General features: G+C 38.7%; 1 protein-coding gene across 4 annotated transcripts in view; it reads left to right on the top strand.

The window, feature by feature from the left end:
• The window catches only part of NIPBL (NIPBL cohesin loading factor), a 173,146-nt gene that overhangs the window by 59,964 nt on the left and 94,222 nt on the right, over positions 1-18,960 (top strand). For all 4 annotated transcript variants that reach the window (XM_075411749.1, XM_075411750.1, XM_075411746.1 and 1 more), the window contains exons 2-7: positions 3,785-3,928; positions 6,796-6,961; positions 8,119-8,249; positions 12,676-12,775; positions 14,400-14,551; positions 15,546-15,706. In XM_075411749.1, coding sequence (XP_075267864.1) covers positions 3,865-3,928; positions 6,796-6,961; positions 8,119-8,249; positions 12,676-12,775; positions 14,400-14,551; positions 15,546-15,706 — 774 coding nt within the window. In that variant the 5' untranslated portion in view covers positions 3,785-3,864. The remainder of the gene's footprint in view (positions 1-3,784; positions 3,929-6,795; positions 6,962-8,118; positions 8,250-12,675; positions 12,776-14,399; positions 14,552-15,545; positions 15,707-18,960) is intronic.

Raw genomic sequence — 18,960 nt, 5'->3', positions numbered from 1 at the left:
CTTTACAGCCATCCCCCCTTGTCCTATCACTATACACCCTTGTGAAAAGCCCCTCTCCATCCTTCCTGTAGGCCCTTTCAGGTACTGGAAGGCTGCTCTAAGGTCACCCCGGAGCCTTCTCTTCCCCAGGCTGAACAGCCCCAACCCCCTCAGCCTGTCCTCATAGGAGAGGTACTTCCACCCTCTGGTCATCTTTGTGGCCCTCCTCTGGACCCTGTCCAACGAATCCATGCCCTTCTTATGCTGGGGGCTCCAGAGCTGGACGCAGTACTCCAGGTGGGGTCTCACAAGAGTGGAATGAAGGGGCAGAATCTCGTCCCTCGACCTGCTGGCCACGTTTCTCTTGATGCAGCCCAGGATACGGTTGGCTTTCTGGTCTGCAAGCGCACATTGCCGACTCATGTTGAACTTCTCATCCACCAGTACCCCCAAGTCCTTCTCCTCAGGGCTGCCTCGAGCCACTGTCTGCCCAGCCTGTACTTGTGTTTGGGATTACCCCAACCCACGTGCAGGACCTTGCACTTGGCCTTGTTGAACTTCAAGTGGTTCACGCAGGCCCACCTCCCCAGCCTGTCAAGGTCCCTCTGAATGACATCCCTTCCCTCCAGCGTGTCAACCACATCACACAGTTTGGTGATGTCGGCAAACTTGCTGAGGGTGCACTCAGTCCCACTGTCCATGTCACCGACAAAGATATTAAACAGCACCAGCCCCAGTACCGACCCCTGAGGCACACCACTCGTCACTGGTCTCCACCTGGATGTTGAGCCGTTGACTGCATCTCTATGAGTGTGTCCATTGAGCCAGTTCCTTATCCAACGAGTGGTCCATCTGTCCAATCCATGTCCTTCCAATTTAGAGACAAGAACATCATGTGGGACAGTGTCGAATGCCTTGCACAAGTCCAGGCAGACGATGTCAGTTGCCCACCCTTTGTCCACCAACACTGTAACCCCATCATAGAAGGATACCAAGTTGGTCAGGCACGATTTGCCTTTGGTGAAGCCGTGTGGGCTGTCCACAATCACCTCCTTGTTATTCATGTGCCTCAGCATGGTTTCAAGGAGGATCTGCTCCATCATCTTGCCAGGCACAAGAGGTGAGGCTGACTGGCCCGTAGTTCCCCAGATCTTCCTTTTTTCCCTTTTTAAAAATGGGGATGATGTTGCCCCTTCTTCAGTTGGTGGGTACATCCCCAGACTGCCATGACCTCTCAAATATGATGGAGAGTGGTTTGGCAACTTCGTCCGCCAGTTCCCTCAGGACCCGCGGATGCATCTCCTCAGGCCCCATGGACTTGTGCACCTCCAGGTTCCTTAGGCAGTCTCGAACCTGGTCTTCTTAATTCTCAAAGCAATTGTGTTGCTTATCTGTGTTACTACACCTAGTGAAAGGCTGTTCCAGAAAGTGGCAGCTCTGACGGTGAGAACCTTTGTTCTGATTTTCTTCTTGCTTGCATTCATGCCCACATTTATTGTTGTGTTAGCATTGTCCTGTAGCATTCTTCCTCTGTAACCTTCTTTGACGGCCTTAGGGGGAGCAACGACATCCTCTCTTGTCCTTTGTTTCCTTAGCTAAAGAAACCAACCCCTGCTAGCCTGCTCTTACAAAGAAAGTTTACTCTTCCCCTGACCATCCTAGCTCACTGCAGTTGTTCCACTCGCGGGTCTGGATCTTACCAGTTCAGATTTCTTACCACGTATCTGTGGAGAACGTTTCTAATTTAAGTGTCTAGTTTGGGGGAATTTTTCACACTGAGTATTCATATAATTTAATTATTGTGTCAGTAATACCAGGAAGGAACTTGCATTAGTAGTGTCTGCCTCTGATGTTTACAGCTTTCCCAAGTGACCAGGAGGGAAAGTGAACAGATTTTTTTCTCTTGGTTTTTTTTCGTTGTTTCTGTTACATACAGGATTTCCAATAATGCTGACTAGTGACATGGCCTTACTCAGTTTTGATGCAGTTTTAGTCAGGAGGGAACAGATCATCAGATATGACCTTTTTATAGTACATATAATTTATGTGTGAAAGGTGTTACTCAATTTCTTTACTTACTAACATTTCAATGAAAACTTATATTCTAAAAGTGTTAACTCCTGTGCGTTGGATGTTGCACACTGATGGTGGGAAAAGTTAGGTTTCTTTTTCCTTTTCCTTTTCCTTTTCTTTTGAATTGCTTATTTGTGGAACTGAGAAACCACTGAAATTCTGTGTATATTGGTATTTGTTTTGGGTAAGGAACTTCAAGTATCAAGTAGTCTTTGAATCTGGTCTGGGTGTTCAAAGTCTTCTGGATTAATAAAAAGGGATCACAGCAACCCACACAGTGTATCTATCTGTAGCAGTTTCCTAAACTAGATTTCTATATGTGTAATGCACTGTATTTTTAATAAAAAATTGTAATTTAGTGGTGAGAATGAGACTGTAGCAGGTACAGCTAAGGAAGTCAACTCATTGTCAGTTCTGTTTAACCTCGGTGTTGGTATTTTTTTCAAAGAATTCAGTTGTGTGTAGATAGGGAAACTTTGAAAAATTGACTTCAGTGGTTGATGAAAACTTTGAGCAGGAAAAAGACAACTTTCGGTTTCCTTGTCTTGCTTGGAATCTATACATATTTATGAGCAGTGGTATCCTATATATTGCCATTGGTGTGGAATGAGAAAGAATGAAATAAAAATTACTGAGGAAATGACAATGATCTTTTGGTTTGTATGTATTATATAGGTATTTCTTGAAAGTGTTGGTTTGTAATGTAAACGTAAGCAAATCATTATTTCAGCGTCTTCAGTAGCCTAAATGCTTACAGAAGAAGTCTTTTTACTGTCTCCCAAACTGTTAACACAGGAGCCTGTCTATAATAGGTAAATACTTATATATCAAATTCCTTTATTTTGTTTGTCTTCAGAAAATATCATGTTCAGTTTTTGTCATTTGATTAGTATAATAGTGGATTGTAATGTGTGATCTTTGTAAATTTTTGTTGGTTGGGAACTGCAGTTGAAATTATTGTGTTGACCTTTTTTTTGGTTTGGTTTTTTTTTAGTAGTATGGACTTTGTGACAATTGGATCTTTATAGCGGGTGAAAACCGAGTGAACAAATTCCTTTTCAGTAGTTGAATATAAACTGTGCTGTTTTACAGGAAATAAATGAGGTAGTTCAGTGGTGGCTAAACGTTTTCATTTTGTGGAGGGAGTGATACAGTTTCTGGTAGCAGTTTGACCAGATAGTGTTTAATATCAAAGAGATATTTTCAGATCAATTTTTGAAATAGCTACTAGTTTTAAAATATACTAAGATTTTGTATTTGTCACTTTGTTTACCTCTTGATTTTTGCGTCTATAAATTAACACCTTTTGTTTTTGCTAACCTCTTTTTATACGAAAAACATCTCCTGCAAAACTGGGAAGTGAATATAGAAGCAAATTACTTAAACTCGTTATGCGTTAAGTGCTGTCCACTGCAATATGAAGTAACACAAATTTTTTTACCACTTTTGGGGCTGGTAGTGTATAACTTGAGCGTATTTTATTTTGATTGCCATATCTTGCATCATTTTTGGTGAAGGGATCTGCTTCTGAGACCGGAGGCTTGCCGTTTGGTTGCTTAATACCATTTGATATTTGAAATCTACATTGTTCTACCCACCCTTTACAAAATTTACTCAGTATGCAGCTGAGGGCATGGTCTGTTTCATTTTTGTTACTGAATTTAAAATTCTAAAAAAGTAAATGAGAATTTTAATTCGGTTTTGTTTTTGTTTTTTTTTTTTCCCTTTTTAGTGCTTGGGAGATGGGAAGTAATGATAGCTGGCACCTGAACTAAAATATCGGTGTAGGCACTACTATCCCAGAACTTCAGGATGAATGGGGATATGCCTCATGTTCCCATCACTACTCTTGCAGGGATTGCTAGTCTTACAGACCGTAAGTACTCGTCTTGTCATTGCTATGCTGTTTTCTACCTCTTCGTTAAATAGCTGCATTTTCAAAATATTAACAATAGGTTCATTTTAAAAGTTCTTAAAGGTAAATCTGCTCAAAATCTGATTTTGCATTAAAAATGTTGATTTTGTCATTGCGTGAATTTTAAAAATCTGTTCAAATACAACATGCTAATTTAAACATGAAATGTAGGTTAAAAAACCCTTAAGGAAACCCGAAACAAAATATAGGATTTCATTGTTTGCTTGGAATATCATTCAGTAGTGTATCTGGGTACCCCACAAATAAAGAAAAACATAGAAGTTATAAAATACTTCTCTAAAACATACATCTCATCATCTTCACTGAAAAGAGACGGGGAGAGAGAGAGAGAAAGAGAGGGGATTAGACTGATGCTCAGCTAACTGGAGAGTTGTGGAATATGCTGAATATACTTGAAACCTAGTTCCTTAGTTTTGGACAAGATACAAAAAAGTTGCTGTAATTAATAGGTGCAAAGAATGGCTGCTGGAATGGAAGTAAGCCGCTGAACCTCTAAGTCTTCTTTCTTAGCTGTTCAGCCTACAAAAGGAGCAGATGAGGTGTGTGTACTGTCTTGAAATACATCAGGAAGAAAAAGTGCAAGGAAAGGAGAGGAACTATTTACATTAAAAGCTGATACTGGCACAAACCCAAATGGTTATAATGTGACCAAAAATAAATTTCTAGTGGAAACTAAGAGGAGATTTGTAATTACTATCATGAGGTCGTAGAACAACCATTGCAGTAAGAGCAGTTGGGACAAAGATGCATGTTGTTTATAAAGTGCAAGAAAGAGTTTATAGGTCAGTTGTCCATCTGAGGATAATTGGACTCAGTGACCCAGGTGCTTCTTCTGAGCTCTTGTTGTTATTCTTACACTGTTGAAATTTTAAGACTTTCCACGAGACACTGAAAGCATGTACCCAGCAACTGAATTTTACAGCCTAGAGTAAAAAAAGCAGATATATTCAAGGAAAAAAAATAGTTCCTCATGTCCTTCTGACATTCTGAAATATCAAATTGGAAGATGCTGTTCTGTATTTAGATGTGTGCATATGTATCATTATGTGTGTCTAATGATGGACCATCAGTTTGCACATTGTCAGTTTCCAGGCTATGGGCAGTTTTTCAACATTGAGCATTTGCACATAAGGTTCTGAAGAACGTCAGGGTACACTTAATGGTAGAAGTCACTGGCCAGACTCCTGATGCAAGAGTTTCTTGAAACACTGAACTACCTTTGATGGGATTAGCCCTTGTCTTAGGTGCATTTGCTTCTTGATCTGTCGTATTTATCTGATGTTTAGAAACTCAAAAGCAACTGAAATAGAAATGCTTGTAACTACTTCACTTTATTTTTCTCTGTGTGGCAAGAAGGAACTGGAATGGACAAGACCTGTGCAGCCTGCTGTAGGTGACCCTGCTTCGGCAGGAGGGTTGGACTAGATGACCCACAGAGGTCCCTTCCAACCCCTACTATTCTGTAATTCTGTGATTCTGTGAAGACCTGTTGCTCTAAAAACATGGAGGACATGATGACTAGAGGCGGTAGAGTAGGCTAGTTAACTAGCTGAATTTATACTGTTGGTATAAATATGTTTTGCCGATTTTGCTGATTTTTCCAAGTTTCTGGCACATTCAAGGTGATCTGATTCAAGTAATGAAAACTATCTATTTTAATATATTATACACTTCTATTTAAATTGCTATGTATTTCTAAATACAGTAAGGATAAATAGGGGGGATAATACTGGAATTCCCCCCACACCTTTTTATTTAAATAAAGAATTTCAAAAAGTAAAAGAGCCAAAAGAGTATATTTCAATTCAGTTGTTTCTTCTGAAGCTATTTCTAATGGTACAGTTAAAACTTTTATCGCAGAACTGTAATCAGGCTGGGAACTTGAAGTCAAGAGTCGGCTTGCTTTTGTGGACCCATAAAAGTGACTTTTCTATGTAGCTAGCTTTTCGGCCTCTTCTGGCTTACTCTCCTCTGTTCCATGTAGCTCTGCCAATCATCTGGTCAAGGCTTCTTATATGGTACACTTGCTCGTTATGTCTGTAGACCTAAGAATGCCCTCAGAAAGTGTAGTGTGCTTGTTTATAATCTGACTGAAATATTGTGATGAGTGTTTTCATTAAATCTTTTTACCAAGATTTGTGAATAGGTGTATTGACAGAATGTGGTGATCATACCAACCAATGATAGTAGTCTTTTCTTGAGAAAATTACTTGCGTAGAAATAAATACAACAAGAGAAGAATAAACTAAGAATTTAGTTAGCGACTTAAATTGGTTGCTGGATTGGGGATTTTTTGGTGGGTTGTTTTGGTTGGTTAGTTTTTTTTTTTAACCTACATTGACCATATGAAGTGGGAACACTAATTAAATATGAAGATCAGAGTAGAAAACTCCTAAGTATATGCTAAATGCACTTACAGTACTGCACGCAACTACACAGATTTTGCATTTCCTTCCTTTACCCATACTTTTGGCTCCAAGAGCAAGCTGCTATAGCATATTAAATAACTTCATATAGTGGAATGTTTAAAAGTACATTTTTAGTCATAATACTTGCCTCAGCACAGTTAAATATTTACAGTAATATAGAAATATAACTTGTGGACCTGACTGCATTACTTTGTTTAAAACAGAGTCCAGCCTTTATGTGTATTCATGTTTTTAAAAAATCCAGAAATCTTGCCTGTGTTTCAAATGTAGTTGTCAAGTTTTGTTTCTTAACCACATGAAAGCGTGTGAAGGTGTCCATCTTTGTATACTTGTGTTTACTAAAATGATTCTGAACTCCTTTCTGGTTTCTGATAACAGTTTTGAACCAGCTGCCTCTTCCATCACCTTTACCTGCTACAACAACAAAAAGTCTGCTTTTCAATGGACGGATAGCTGAAGAGGTGAACTGCCTTCTGGCTTGCAGAGATGAAAATCTGGTTTCACAGCTTGTCCACAGTCTCAATCAGGTGTCAACAGATCACATGTATGTATTTTGAACTTCAGCTGTATCAGATCACCATCCTTAGTCCATGAAATCAAAATTAACTGTATTGAGAAGGATGTTTGTGAGAACCTGAAAATTAGAAGATATAGGTTTTTCATTAGGCTTACTTGATAGGTGACTGCTGTATAAAGTCAAATGTTTCAGTCAGAACGTAAATAGTTATCCGACAGCCCTTATGCATAACTGTGGGGGTTATTTTATAGATCTGGTGCTTATTCCATTTTTGCTAGTTAGTAGCATAGACTTGGTGGTGTGGGTTGTGAAGTACTCATTTGTGTGCCACTTTGGTTAATAATGCACACAGACGAATTATATACCTAGTATTACACAAAAAATTTTTTTGAGATACCCATGTAAGACCCATGTCTATTCTGATTAGGTATTGTACTTAAATATTTTCAGAATTGAACCAGCAAGTATGCTAGTGTATTCTCTTTTTGTTAATTTTTTTTCCCCATGCTGTTCTTTGAACTGTCTTGAGGTTGACAACCCTGTCTTTTTCCTAGATGTTCCAATCAGTTGGCTTCATCAAATGGAAATAACTTTTAAAAGTCCTCAAAGCAAATAATAAATGAAAGCATAGATGCATTTATAGAAAATCCATTAGATTTTTTTTACGGTTCAGAGGGAATCCTGTGATGTCAAAGATATGCCAGTTTCCCATTTTAAAATAAAAGATTCTCAAAGCATTGGGCTGCAACCTGAATGTTATACATTCATGCATATGTTATTTTCGCTCCTACAATAGTACTTTCTTGATATTATGCCAAAGCGTTCTTTTTATGGAGAAGGTCACAATATAAAAATGGGCATAAGAAACTTTTCATAATAGTCTGAAACTGACAGCCATGTATAATTAAGTGATAAGTAACAGAAGATAAGCTTGAAGACTAGTAGGAATACACCTTATGCCATTCCTTAGAGACAAAAAAAAGCAGAGGCAAGGAACAGTGCTTTGCAGACTTGTTTTTTTCTATATTTTAATAGTAAATTGTCTTCTTTCATTTTGGTGGGTTTTTTTGTGGTTTTATTTTTTGTTGGGTTTTTTTGTTTTTGGTGTTTTTTGTACTTGACTCATGGTTTCTTATCATTTGAAATGCATTTGGCTCTTTATTTGCTTACTTCCGTAATTCCAGAGAGTTGAAAGATAACCTTGGCAGCGATGATCCAGAGGGAGATATACCAGTCTTGCTGCAGGCTATCCTGGCAAGGAATCCTAATGTTTTCAGGGAGAAAAGCATGCAAAACAGATACGGGGTACAAAGCGGTAAGGATTTTTGATTATTTATTGATTGCATTTTATGTTGTTCTGTAAGTTTAGGGGACTGATACTACGCACAAATACATACGGAGTGCAATTATGATACCTATGCCTTACCTTGTATTTGATAGTGATATAAAGCTATGTACCTTGACATCTTCTAAGAGCTAATAAGGTCGAATGAACCATACTTAACAGTTCCTCCCTGCCATTCCTCATCTCAGCAGTTTGGGATGCCCTCCAGATATTACTCTTTTGACAGCTCATTCTCTGCTGAGGTGTAGTGAGATGTACTGCTGGATAGCAAGGATGAAGAAGGAGAGAAACCAAGCAAAGGATTAAATGGACAGATTGTAGTTGTAGATCTGGAGACTTGCAACTGAAGTATATTCTTTAAATACCTAACTATGAAATGAGTAGGAGAATTTCCAGAGTTTCCGCAGTGTGAGGATAAAGCTTTGCTAGCACTGTAGAGGTGTAGATAGAATTGTTACTGGAGTCCACAGGGGACAGAAAATGTGGGGTGTTTTTGGAGGGGAAGAATAATAAAATTAGATTATTAGGTTCATTCACGTAGGCGAGTGAGTAAAAAGCCATACAATATTTGGAAAGAACTTGCTAAGGATTGAACACGTAATGTTCCTTGGAAGAAGGCAGAAATCTCCTGGAATGAAAATGTGAAAGGATGTGCTAAATATTTGCAAGTTCATTGATATGTATATCCTGAAATTTAAGCTCTGAAAACAGTCTCCAGATTCTGTGTTTAGTGGTAGCTGTGGCAGAGTATGATATTTCTAGCTGTAAGAGTTGTGACTGTCCTGTCAGTTTGCAGAGTGGTCCCACAAAGAGCATATGCTTGAATTAGAGTTTTCCCCCAGTTTTGTAGACTAAAGTTATTTTTTACCAATGCAAAAGGGAGACATAGTTTTTGAAATTAACTGTTCTAGCAGATGATCTAGCAGTTCAGTACAGTTTGTCAGGAAATAAAGGCGTCTTCAGAAAGCTAAATACTATGTTTTGAATTCTGTGAATATGTTAAGCACAAACAGAATTCTGTGCTGATATTTTTTTCCAAGTTCATATTGATCAGTAGTTCAACACTAAGTTTAGAGCAAGAATTGTTTTTAGTTATGTGGAACAAATAATGGAAGAAGGATGTATTATGTGGACACTTCTTTCACTTTGTGTTCTGAGCAGGCATCGCCCACCTGCCCCCCACGTTGCTGGCATATTTCTTTTCAGGTATTGTAGCACCAGTGTTCAAACTCTTATTCCCTCTCTTTTGATAACAGTCCCATTGTCGAAACAGTCTTCATATAACTTAGATGTTTAGATTTTTCTTACTGTTTCCTGTTACCAGGTTGTCTGAACAGACCGAGTCACATCACCATGCAGTGTCAGGCCTAACTTTGTAGAAGGGCAAAATGTTAATTTTATTTTAGACCTTTTTCATCAGGTGACATAGAAAGTTCTGGGTGCCATCTTGCAGCTACATCTGTCTTGCATTTTGCAGTGTATGAATGAAGTGGATTTCTTTATAAATATTTATTTAAAATTAAGAATTATTTGGTTTCAGTTTTCATAATATTTTTTTCTCTTTTCCCTCCCAACACTTTGGCTTTGTCTGTCAGCAGATATGTGTTGGAAGATCAGCTGAAATAGTATATTGCAATAGGTTTGTATTCGTAGCATCACTTAGGGTTCAGAAAGGGCTAAATATTTGCTTTAAGCTATTTATCAGAATTTGTATATTTTGGGGGATTAAAATCTTATGCTTCTTTCCAGAGACATCAATTACTCGGATAACTTTTTTCATTTATACAAGAATTCAAGTGCATGTGTGACTGTAAAAGGGTAAAACTTTGCAGCTTTATACTTTCAGTAAGAGTGTATAGCTATACTGAAAAATCACCTGTTGGTGACAGTCCTAGCTTAAGCCTGCATGATGCTATAATGCAGTTTAATTGTACAAGACTTTTTCTGTGACCTTGAGTTGTGTTTTTATGTAGTGCATTCTTCAGCATCTAGTAGGAATGCTAAAATGGATTTATGCGTATCACTTTTTTCCAAGCAAAAAAAAATATGATTAAGACTGGGACTGCGTGTTAAGGAAACTCATTCTAGTAATGTTACTGCTAGGGTGATGTTTTTCTCCAACCTGAACATTACCAACATTCAAAATTAAGGTTTCATTTAGAAGAAATTCTTAAATATTTAGCGTATGGAGATGCACAGTGGAGCCATAAATCTGCTTCTTAAGTGATATGACAACAATGTAAAAATGTACAAGGAGGCATTTTAGAAATCTTGACTAATGACTGCAGACTCATTTCAGCTCCTTTTTAGACGGAATGTTTGGGACTTACTTTTACTTCTTTCTCATTACATTATTATCAGGTATACTTGTTACATGCCTGGAGACTTTGAAAACATTGGAGTTTTTGTTGTTGTGGTTGGTTGGTTGTTGTTTTCTGTTTTGGTTTTGGTGGGTGTTTTTTCTTCGTTTTTCTTTTAAGTTACCTAGATTGTGCCTCCCATGTCCCACCGCCTTTCAACAGAGAGAGAAGTGACAGCTGTCCATCACAAAATAAGTTCTAGGTTTTTTTTAAAATGGTATTAAAAATGAATTCATTTGTATAGTTTCTGTCATTCTTCTAAACCAAAATCTACTACGTCCTGTGCTTCAAAAAGTGTTTTATATTTAGGGAGGAGAAAATAAATAGATATATTTTTAAAATATTTTAAAAGTGACGTCTGTGCTTTAAGCATAAAATGAAACTTCATCTGTACAGTTCCTGCTCATACGGGCACATTCTGGTCAGCTTTCTGTACATGAACGGTAAGGGTTAATAGTTTGACAAAAATACTGTACCTAGCTGCATTGAGAGCAGCAGTGAGGTGAGTGGGCAGTGGGCATGCCAGGCCCTGCCTCCAACACAAAACCCCTGGAGTTTCCTCCTCATTTGCCTCTGTGCAAGGCAGCCAGTGTCCCTTTAAACAAATTTTACAGAAGTTGAGGAGTCCATTTTTCTTAGTCGGGATAATGGAATGTCCTCTGTATTGAACTATGGAGATCTCAAATATTTTTTTAGCACAACGTGGAACTTTCAACTGCTGCTCTGGGCTAGTTTTCGTGTGCTAATGTACTTGGAATGCAGCACTTCACACCTACCGGGAGGTAGTAAGGGCTGCATTCCTAGGGGATTATCACATCTCTGCTGGGGAGAGGGGAAGAGAATAAAGGGTAATGGGGAGGGTTTCTCAAAGCGAGTGAGGGACTGACAGCTCCTGAACACTCAGGATTGGGGACTTCTGTCAGCCTCGTGTCTAACCTTTGGTTTAAAATATTTGTACTACTGGAGTGTTTTTAGCCATGGCTGTGGATCAATTGCTGTGGCTTCCCAAGTCGCAGTGTGCAGGTGAATTCTGACAGTTTTATCTGCAAGACATTAAATTCTGTCATTAAAAAAAACTTAAAATTCATTTAAGTTTTTGTGTTTCTGCATCACTTCAGCTTCCAGTGTCATGCAGTTGTTAGTGAATTCTTTATACCTGTGTCAAACAGAGGGAAAAAAGATTCCTTTAAATTATCCCTAATAATGGTGTGAGATAGAGTAGAATATTTAGTTTGGAAGGGACCTACAATGATCATCTAGTCCAACTGCCTGACCACTTCAGGGCTTACCGAAAGTTCGAGCAAATTATGAAGGGCATTGTCCAAATGCCTCTTAAATGGTTTGTTTCAAGCACGTCGCTACTGGTGGCTTGCCAGCTAGTACAACTCCTGAATTTCCAAAGCATGACTGGGGATCTACAGGCTATGGAACTCTACATTTAAGATAGTGGTTCTGCTTTGCAATTGAAGTATTTCAGCACTTTCTTTGATAACATTGCTTATGAGCATCGTGGAGGTGGAATAGAAGGCTTTTGTGCCTGGGTAGAAAAGAATCACTAAGGCATTATGGGAGCGGTGAGAATATCTTGCAGCACTCAGCCCGAGATGATTGTTTGCTGTACTTGCTCCAAAAAAGGGAGATAAGTTTTCTGTGTTCTTCTGACTTGTGAAGTTTCCGAATCTTTTACTAATTGGCACAATAAGTACTGTACACACTAGCCTGGTGTGTGGAATATATGCCCTGTTATAAAATGTTTCTATTTACTAGTAGGTTTTGACTTGGGAAGCTCTAAGGAACAGAGGAAGGAACTGCTGTTAATATTTATAACTGAATTAACAGTGCTTTAGGAAACACCTTTTTATATCATGATATAAAATGGATATCTTGCATAGAATTGTTTTCTAACAGTTGTGGGTATATGATGTTAATGTCTGTAAAGTTTATAATCTCTTTGTATATATTAATTTCTGAAACAAGATTTCATTGTTTGAAAAGGAAATGAGTGTGAAGTAATACTGCTATCTTCTTTTTAATAGGGATGATGATGCCGCAGTTTAATATTTCTCAGAATTCCATGCGTGGGAGTCCTGCATCTTCCAATTATCAACAAACCACTATCTCACATAGCCCTTCCAGGTAATTCTTTCTTTTAAATGGGGTGGGAGAGGCAGTGAACTGCAAATTCGTCCTACAGTGACAGAGTCAGTTCTTGTTTCAAGTGAGTGGAAAGTGATCAGTGTCAAGACAAATTTTGCAGTTGTCTGACAGCAGGGTGAGTTTCTTCAGCTGGCAAAGCAACATCTTTTTTGTCAGTGAATTAAGCCTTGTACTCTGAGGGTTAGTCATGATTCTCCTTGCTCTCCCCCTCCCATAATTTTAGCAAAATTTCTTTCCTGCTTAAGGAGCCTCTGTGCCTCCTGCCACCCCTCCAGGTGTTTTCTACCTGTGGCAGAGGCTGACTGGTAGCAAGAGGATCAGGAGAGAAGAGGCTAATGTGTTCCAGCATGTATAACAGTACCAGTGTGACAGGAGGGTGGGAAAAAAGGCTTGTAAAAGCATGGAGTACAGCTATAACAGTTATACAAAAGCCCTCTCAGAGGTTGATAGGCCCAGTAGTTTGGCCAGTCTTCCAGCAGCATCCTCATCAACTTTCATTTTTAGACTTTTGAGTATTGGCAGGTAGCATATGCCTATAATCCAGGCCTTTATTAATATAATAAAGTACTCTGAACTGGAGGAAAGAGTTCTGCATGCAGTTACTGGCCTTTAACAGATTTCATCTTCAGTTACTAGATATCATTATTAAAATAAACTTACTTCACATTTCACTTCAAGTTAATGTAATTGTTTTGGCAAATAAAATGCTCTGTATCTGTACAAAAGCCAGTAAGTTTCTTTACTTTGATATCTAAAAGGAATATTGAAGAAGGTTTTTTGAGTTGTGGATATTACAATGAATATTACAAAGTCTTCTCAAAATCCTTCTAAAATCCTTATGTTGAATACTTAGCTATTTCTTTTATGGCAGTTTACTTTCATAGAGTTACTATCTAGAACTGAGGGTTGTGAAACTGTGTAATGTACTTTCTGAAGTATTTCTTTGGTTTATTCTTATTTTGAAAAGCTTATATAAGAATGTAAGTTATAGTGTGCATGTATTATTGTCACAACCTTGTGTTATTTTTATGGCTTCCTATCTGTAGGATCAGTCTAAGATAAAGCCAGGGAAAGAATAAGTTGTATTCAGTGGACTTCGGATCAGGTCCTACCTAACCGCATATCACATTCCTATATCTTGACAGTATGGTTCTGCTAGATTAAGTTCTTTGAAATCTTACTGAAAAAATCATACTTAGAGTAGATGGCTCCTGGTAGTCCTAAAGACCTAGATGTTAGTTAAAACTTAGCTGTCACTTTTATTCAAACTTCTAGGTCTAACTGCTGGAAATTGCAGATCTTGCTTTAATGCATATTTGTGTCATTGTTACCTCTTTCTAGGTGGAGGTCTTATGAATATGTCTTATTCTGTTCTTTACTTTTACTATTGCAGTACCTAAGCTGTGACTCAAGTAATATGGAGTTTGGGAAGGTATCAATAGCTTAAAATACTGCTTTTGAGGCAGATTCTTGATTGTGGTGGAGTTTTGTATTGTAAGGAAGTTGTAGTGTTCTGAATGTATAATATTCCAAAAGAAATAATAAATTTTCTAAATTTGCTTTTCCAACTTTTAACAACTTTCTTTTTTTATTTTATCTTTAGCCGGTTTGTGCCACCACAGACAAGCTCTGGTAACAGATTTTTGGCACAGCAGAACAGTCCAGTGCCTAGTCCATATGCTCCTCAAAGTCCTGCAGGATACTTGCCATATTCACATCCTCCAAGTTATACACCACATCCTCAGATGCAGCAAGGTAAGTCTGTGATGTTTGTTTTATTCTCCTGTCTCATGTCAGCTTTACCTTCATGTGCATGTTTCACAGCTTTCTAATTTACTTGAAGGAAGCACCCACTTAATGCAAATCTTTGAGCTGACAAGTATGTTGAAGCTTTCCTTTCTGACTGTACAGAGTGGTAGTATATACTTGATTTAAAAAGAGTAAAATAAAAGGGAAGAAGAAAAGGTAAAACACATGTTCACATTGCATTGCTCTCCTATGTGCATAGCTGTCATGTAGACACGACAACAGAAAAAAATCAAAACAAACCAAAACCTTTTATTTGTTAGCTATGGACATCATTTATCTGTACTAGCAAAAAGCTTGTTTTTGCCAACGTGTAAGTTCTTCTGCCAGGTTATTTAGCGTTACCAAACCTTTGTAGTGTCAACTAGATTAAGTCCAGGTTGGCTAGAATTATGCACAATATATGCAGTAACTGGCAAAAATGACTTTCAGAATGAATGGATTTCTTTGTTCTGTTAAAGTATCTAGGCAGTTTTTTGTTGGTAAGTAGAATTCTCACTGGATTCTTTTAACTCATTTGTTCTTAAAATTTAGCATTGTACTTAGAATGTATATAGCTGTTCTGCATGTAATGTTGTATGTCTCACAAATACCTTGAAAGTTACTAAAGGTAAGAATACAAATTATATATAGAAAAACAAAGTTTTCTATAGCCAGTAAGAATATGATACTGACTGTAATTAGGATAGATGTGGAGAGAAACCTGACTAATCTGTACATGGAATTTAGGTTTTAAAATTAAACTCATAGATATCTAATTTTATTCAAGGTATTTTTGTGGCACAAGGATTCAGTCAGAAAGTTGGATTCTTGTTCAAATTCCAGACCCCTTGCATCCAACTCATTAATATCCACTGTTACGGTGTTTTCTCTGAAACTTAAGAGTTAACAAGTGTGTGAACATATTAGTACAGTGTAGTTACTCATATCTTTTGTATTTCAGCTTCAGTATCCAGTCCCATTGTCACAGCTGCGATGAGGAATCTCCATGAAAATAAAGTTTCAAGTCAGTTGTCTGGAAACTCAGCTAATCATCATGCTGATAATTCTAGACATGGCTCAAATGAAGACTACCTGCAGATGGTGCACAGACTAAGCAGTGATGTATGTTACCTAAATCAGTTTATTATGATAAAGCAAATGTCTACTATGATAAAGCAAGTATGTGTTTAGCTGCCTTAGAAGTCAGATATTTTACTATGTTTTTGTTGATGTATAAAACTACTGAAAATCTGTTTCAGTGTCAGATGTGTACACTCAACCATGCAATTTTAATGTATGAGATTTAATTTTTTCTAGATCTCTTTCCCTTGCAACCGTTTGTAACGGACCTTCAGAGGTCATCTAGCCCAACCCTTCTGCAATAAGCAGGGACATCTTCAACTAGACCAGATTACTCAGAGCCCTTGTCCAACCTGACCTTGTATGTTTCCGGGGATGGATCCTCCACTATCTCTCTGGGCAATCTGTTCCAGTGTTTCATCAGCCTTATCGTAAAAAATTTCGTTCTTATGTCTAGTCCAAATCTACCCTCTCTTAGTTTAAAGCCATTACTCCTTGTCCTATCGCAACAGGCCTCACTAAAAAGGTTTTCCCCATCGGTCCTATAGGCCCCCTTCAGGTACTGGAAGGCTCCCTGCAGCCTTCTCTTCTCCAGGCTGAACAGCCCCAACTCTCTCAGCCTTTCCTCATAGGAGAGGTGCTCCAGCCCTCTGACCATCTTTGTCACCCTCCTCTGGACCCACTCCAGCAGCTCCATGTCTTTCCTGTGCTGAGGACTCCCAAGCTGGATGCAGGACCCCATCAGGACTGAGTGATGGGGTCTCACAAGAGCGGAGTAAAGGGGCAGAATCCCCTCCCTCGACCTGCTGGCCACGCTGCTTGTGATGCAGCCCAGGATACAGTTGGCCTTCTGGGCTGCGAGCGCACATTGTTGGCTCATGCCCAGCTTTTCATCCACCAGCACCCGCAAGTCTTTTTCGGCAGGGCTGGTCTCCTCAATCCCTTCATCCCGCAGCCTGTGTTGATAACAGGCATTGGTCCAACCCAAATGCAGGACCTTGCGCATGGCCTTGTGGAACCTCATGAGGTTAGCACATGCCCGCTTCTCCAGCTCGTCCAGGTCTCTCTGGATGGCATCCTGTCCTTCTGGCGTGTCAGCCATGCCACTCAGCTTGGGTGTCATTGGCAAACTTGCTGAGGGTGCACTCAATCTCGTGAAGTTGTTGATGAAAATGTTAAACAGTACTGGTCCCAGTATGGACCCTTGAGTGACACCACTTGTCACCGGTGTCCATCTGGACATCAAGCCATTGAACACTACCCTCTGGCTGCGACCTTCCAACCAGTTCCTCATCCACTGAACAGCCCACCCATCAAATCCATATCTCTCCAATTTAGAGAGAAGAATATTGTGAGGGACTGTGTCGAAGGTCTTACAGAAGTCCAGATAGATGACATCCATAGCTCTTCCGTTGTCCACTGATGTAGTCACACCATCATAGAAAGCCACTAGGTTGGTCAGGCAGGACTTGCTCTTGGTGAAGCCATGCTGGCTGTCTCGAATCACCTCCCTGTCCTCCATGTGCCTGAGCAGAGCTTCTAGGAGGATCTGTTCCATGATCTTTGCAGGTACAGAGGGGAGGCTGATAGGTCAGTAGTTCCCAGGGTCCTCCTTCCTACCCTTTGTAAAAATGGGCACAATGTTGCCCTTCTTCCAGTCACCAGGGACTTCACTTGACTGCCGTGACCTTTCAGTTATCTTGGGAAGTGGCTTGGCAATGACATCAGCCAATTCCCTCAGGACTCTGGGATGCATCATATCGGGTCCATAGACTTATGTGTGTTCAGGTTCCTCAGGTGGTCACGAACCTGGTCTTCCCTTACAGTGGGAGGGACTTTACCCCTCTGGTCCCTGTCTTGCAGTCTGTTGACTTGGGAGAGGCAAAGAGAGAGTTTGCCGGTTAAGAAATGGTAGAGTGTCTCTTCTATTACAGTAGCAATATGTTGACGCAAACAATACTAGATTCTAGATAGGTGTATAGTTAACTTGTCATTCTGAAGATCACCGCAGCCATCAATTAGGCTTGATACATTTGAATATCCTATTAGGTAGTATAGTAGTTCTGTCAAAGGCAAGAATTCCTATGGGCATTTTTTCTTACTGGTCTATTATGTGCTTTTATGGTCTGATTTCTTTGTAAGAAGTTTTCCCTTAGTGACGTTATTTTGTGTGGGAGAAATTCCTTCTGAAGTCTTGAATTTAAAGGAAAAAAAGCAAATTTCTCCCACATTTTTTGAGGTACTGATTAATTTTCTTCTTAGCGAAGAAAATTTATTATTGAAGAAAATTAACCAATTTCTTCTTCATTTTGTGGATGAAGCTTGCTGGGATTCTTCTTCACATGTTTGGCATACAATCTCTTAACAGCTCTTAAGGGGAGAACACTTAAATTTCAATTTTATTTTTTCATCAAAACTTGATGGCAAGCAGGCCTGCTCTTTTTTTTTTTTTTTTTTTTTTGGTGACTCTATGTGTGTTTTATGTAGCTTACAAAATACATGGCCAATTCTTGTCTTCCTAAACTAGCTTGTGGAAGAAATAAAGTATTGTACTCAACAAGTGTACTATTAACACCAGGCTCCCTAAGTCCCTTGCCAGGTTTAGTACAGTAGAACTCCTAGAGAGTTGCTGGTTTTATTATTCATCTTTTTTTTTTTTTGTGGAAAGGCAACAACTATGCTGATGAAAAATACTAGCTAAGAAGTAGTATCTTAAACAAGGGAATATTGTAATGAAAGAATCTATCATAATACACAATCATCAGATGTTTTTCTCAGTCTGTGCTTCAGCAGTGCAATTTCTTCAAAACAGGAAGTTGTTCTTGGCATTAAATGTACAGATGTCCCCCAAGTATGTTAAAGGTACACTATCAAGAGGCTCTTGGTTTTAAGAGAGGATTTTTGGAAAACTTTAGTATGAGGTTAATTTATTTCACGATTTTTAAAGACTAAGTATTTCAAAATATTTGTCCCTTACTTTGTGATCCAAGCAATGCAGCCACATTCTAGTTCATGAAACTTAGAAATGAAACTCTTTCAAAATGGGCAGACTATGAAAACATAAAGCATACCCTCATTAGTTGGTTTAATTGGAGAAATACTAAACATAAAAAGTAGTAAACATTGTAAACTTGCAGTTTTATCCCTTTGCGCATTTTCTTAAAGGAGCATATGTGTTACATATATTTTATTTGTAATTATAGCTTTAAAAGCTTATTTTAGAAGCTATCATGCAGAAAACAGTTTGAAGAATTTGAATGAATTAAAATTTTGCATCTATGTAAGAATAATAAGCT

Source organism: Opisthocomus hoazin, chromosome Z (assembly GCF_030867145.1).
Source record: "Opisthocomus hoazin isolate bOpiHoa1 chromosome Z, bOpiHoa1.hap1, whole genome shotgun sequence".
Lineage (NCBI taxonomy): Eukaryota > Metazoa > Chordata > Aves > Opisthocomiformes > Opisthocomidae > Opisthocomus > Opisthocomus hoazin.
Note: the sequence above shows the minus strand (reverse complement) of the source record. Positions and strands in the feature narration are given on the sequence as shown.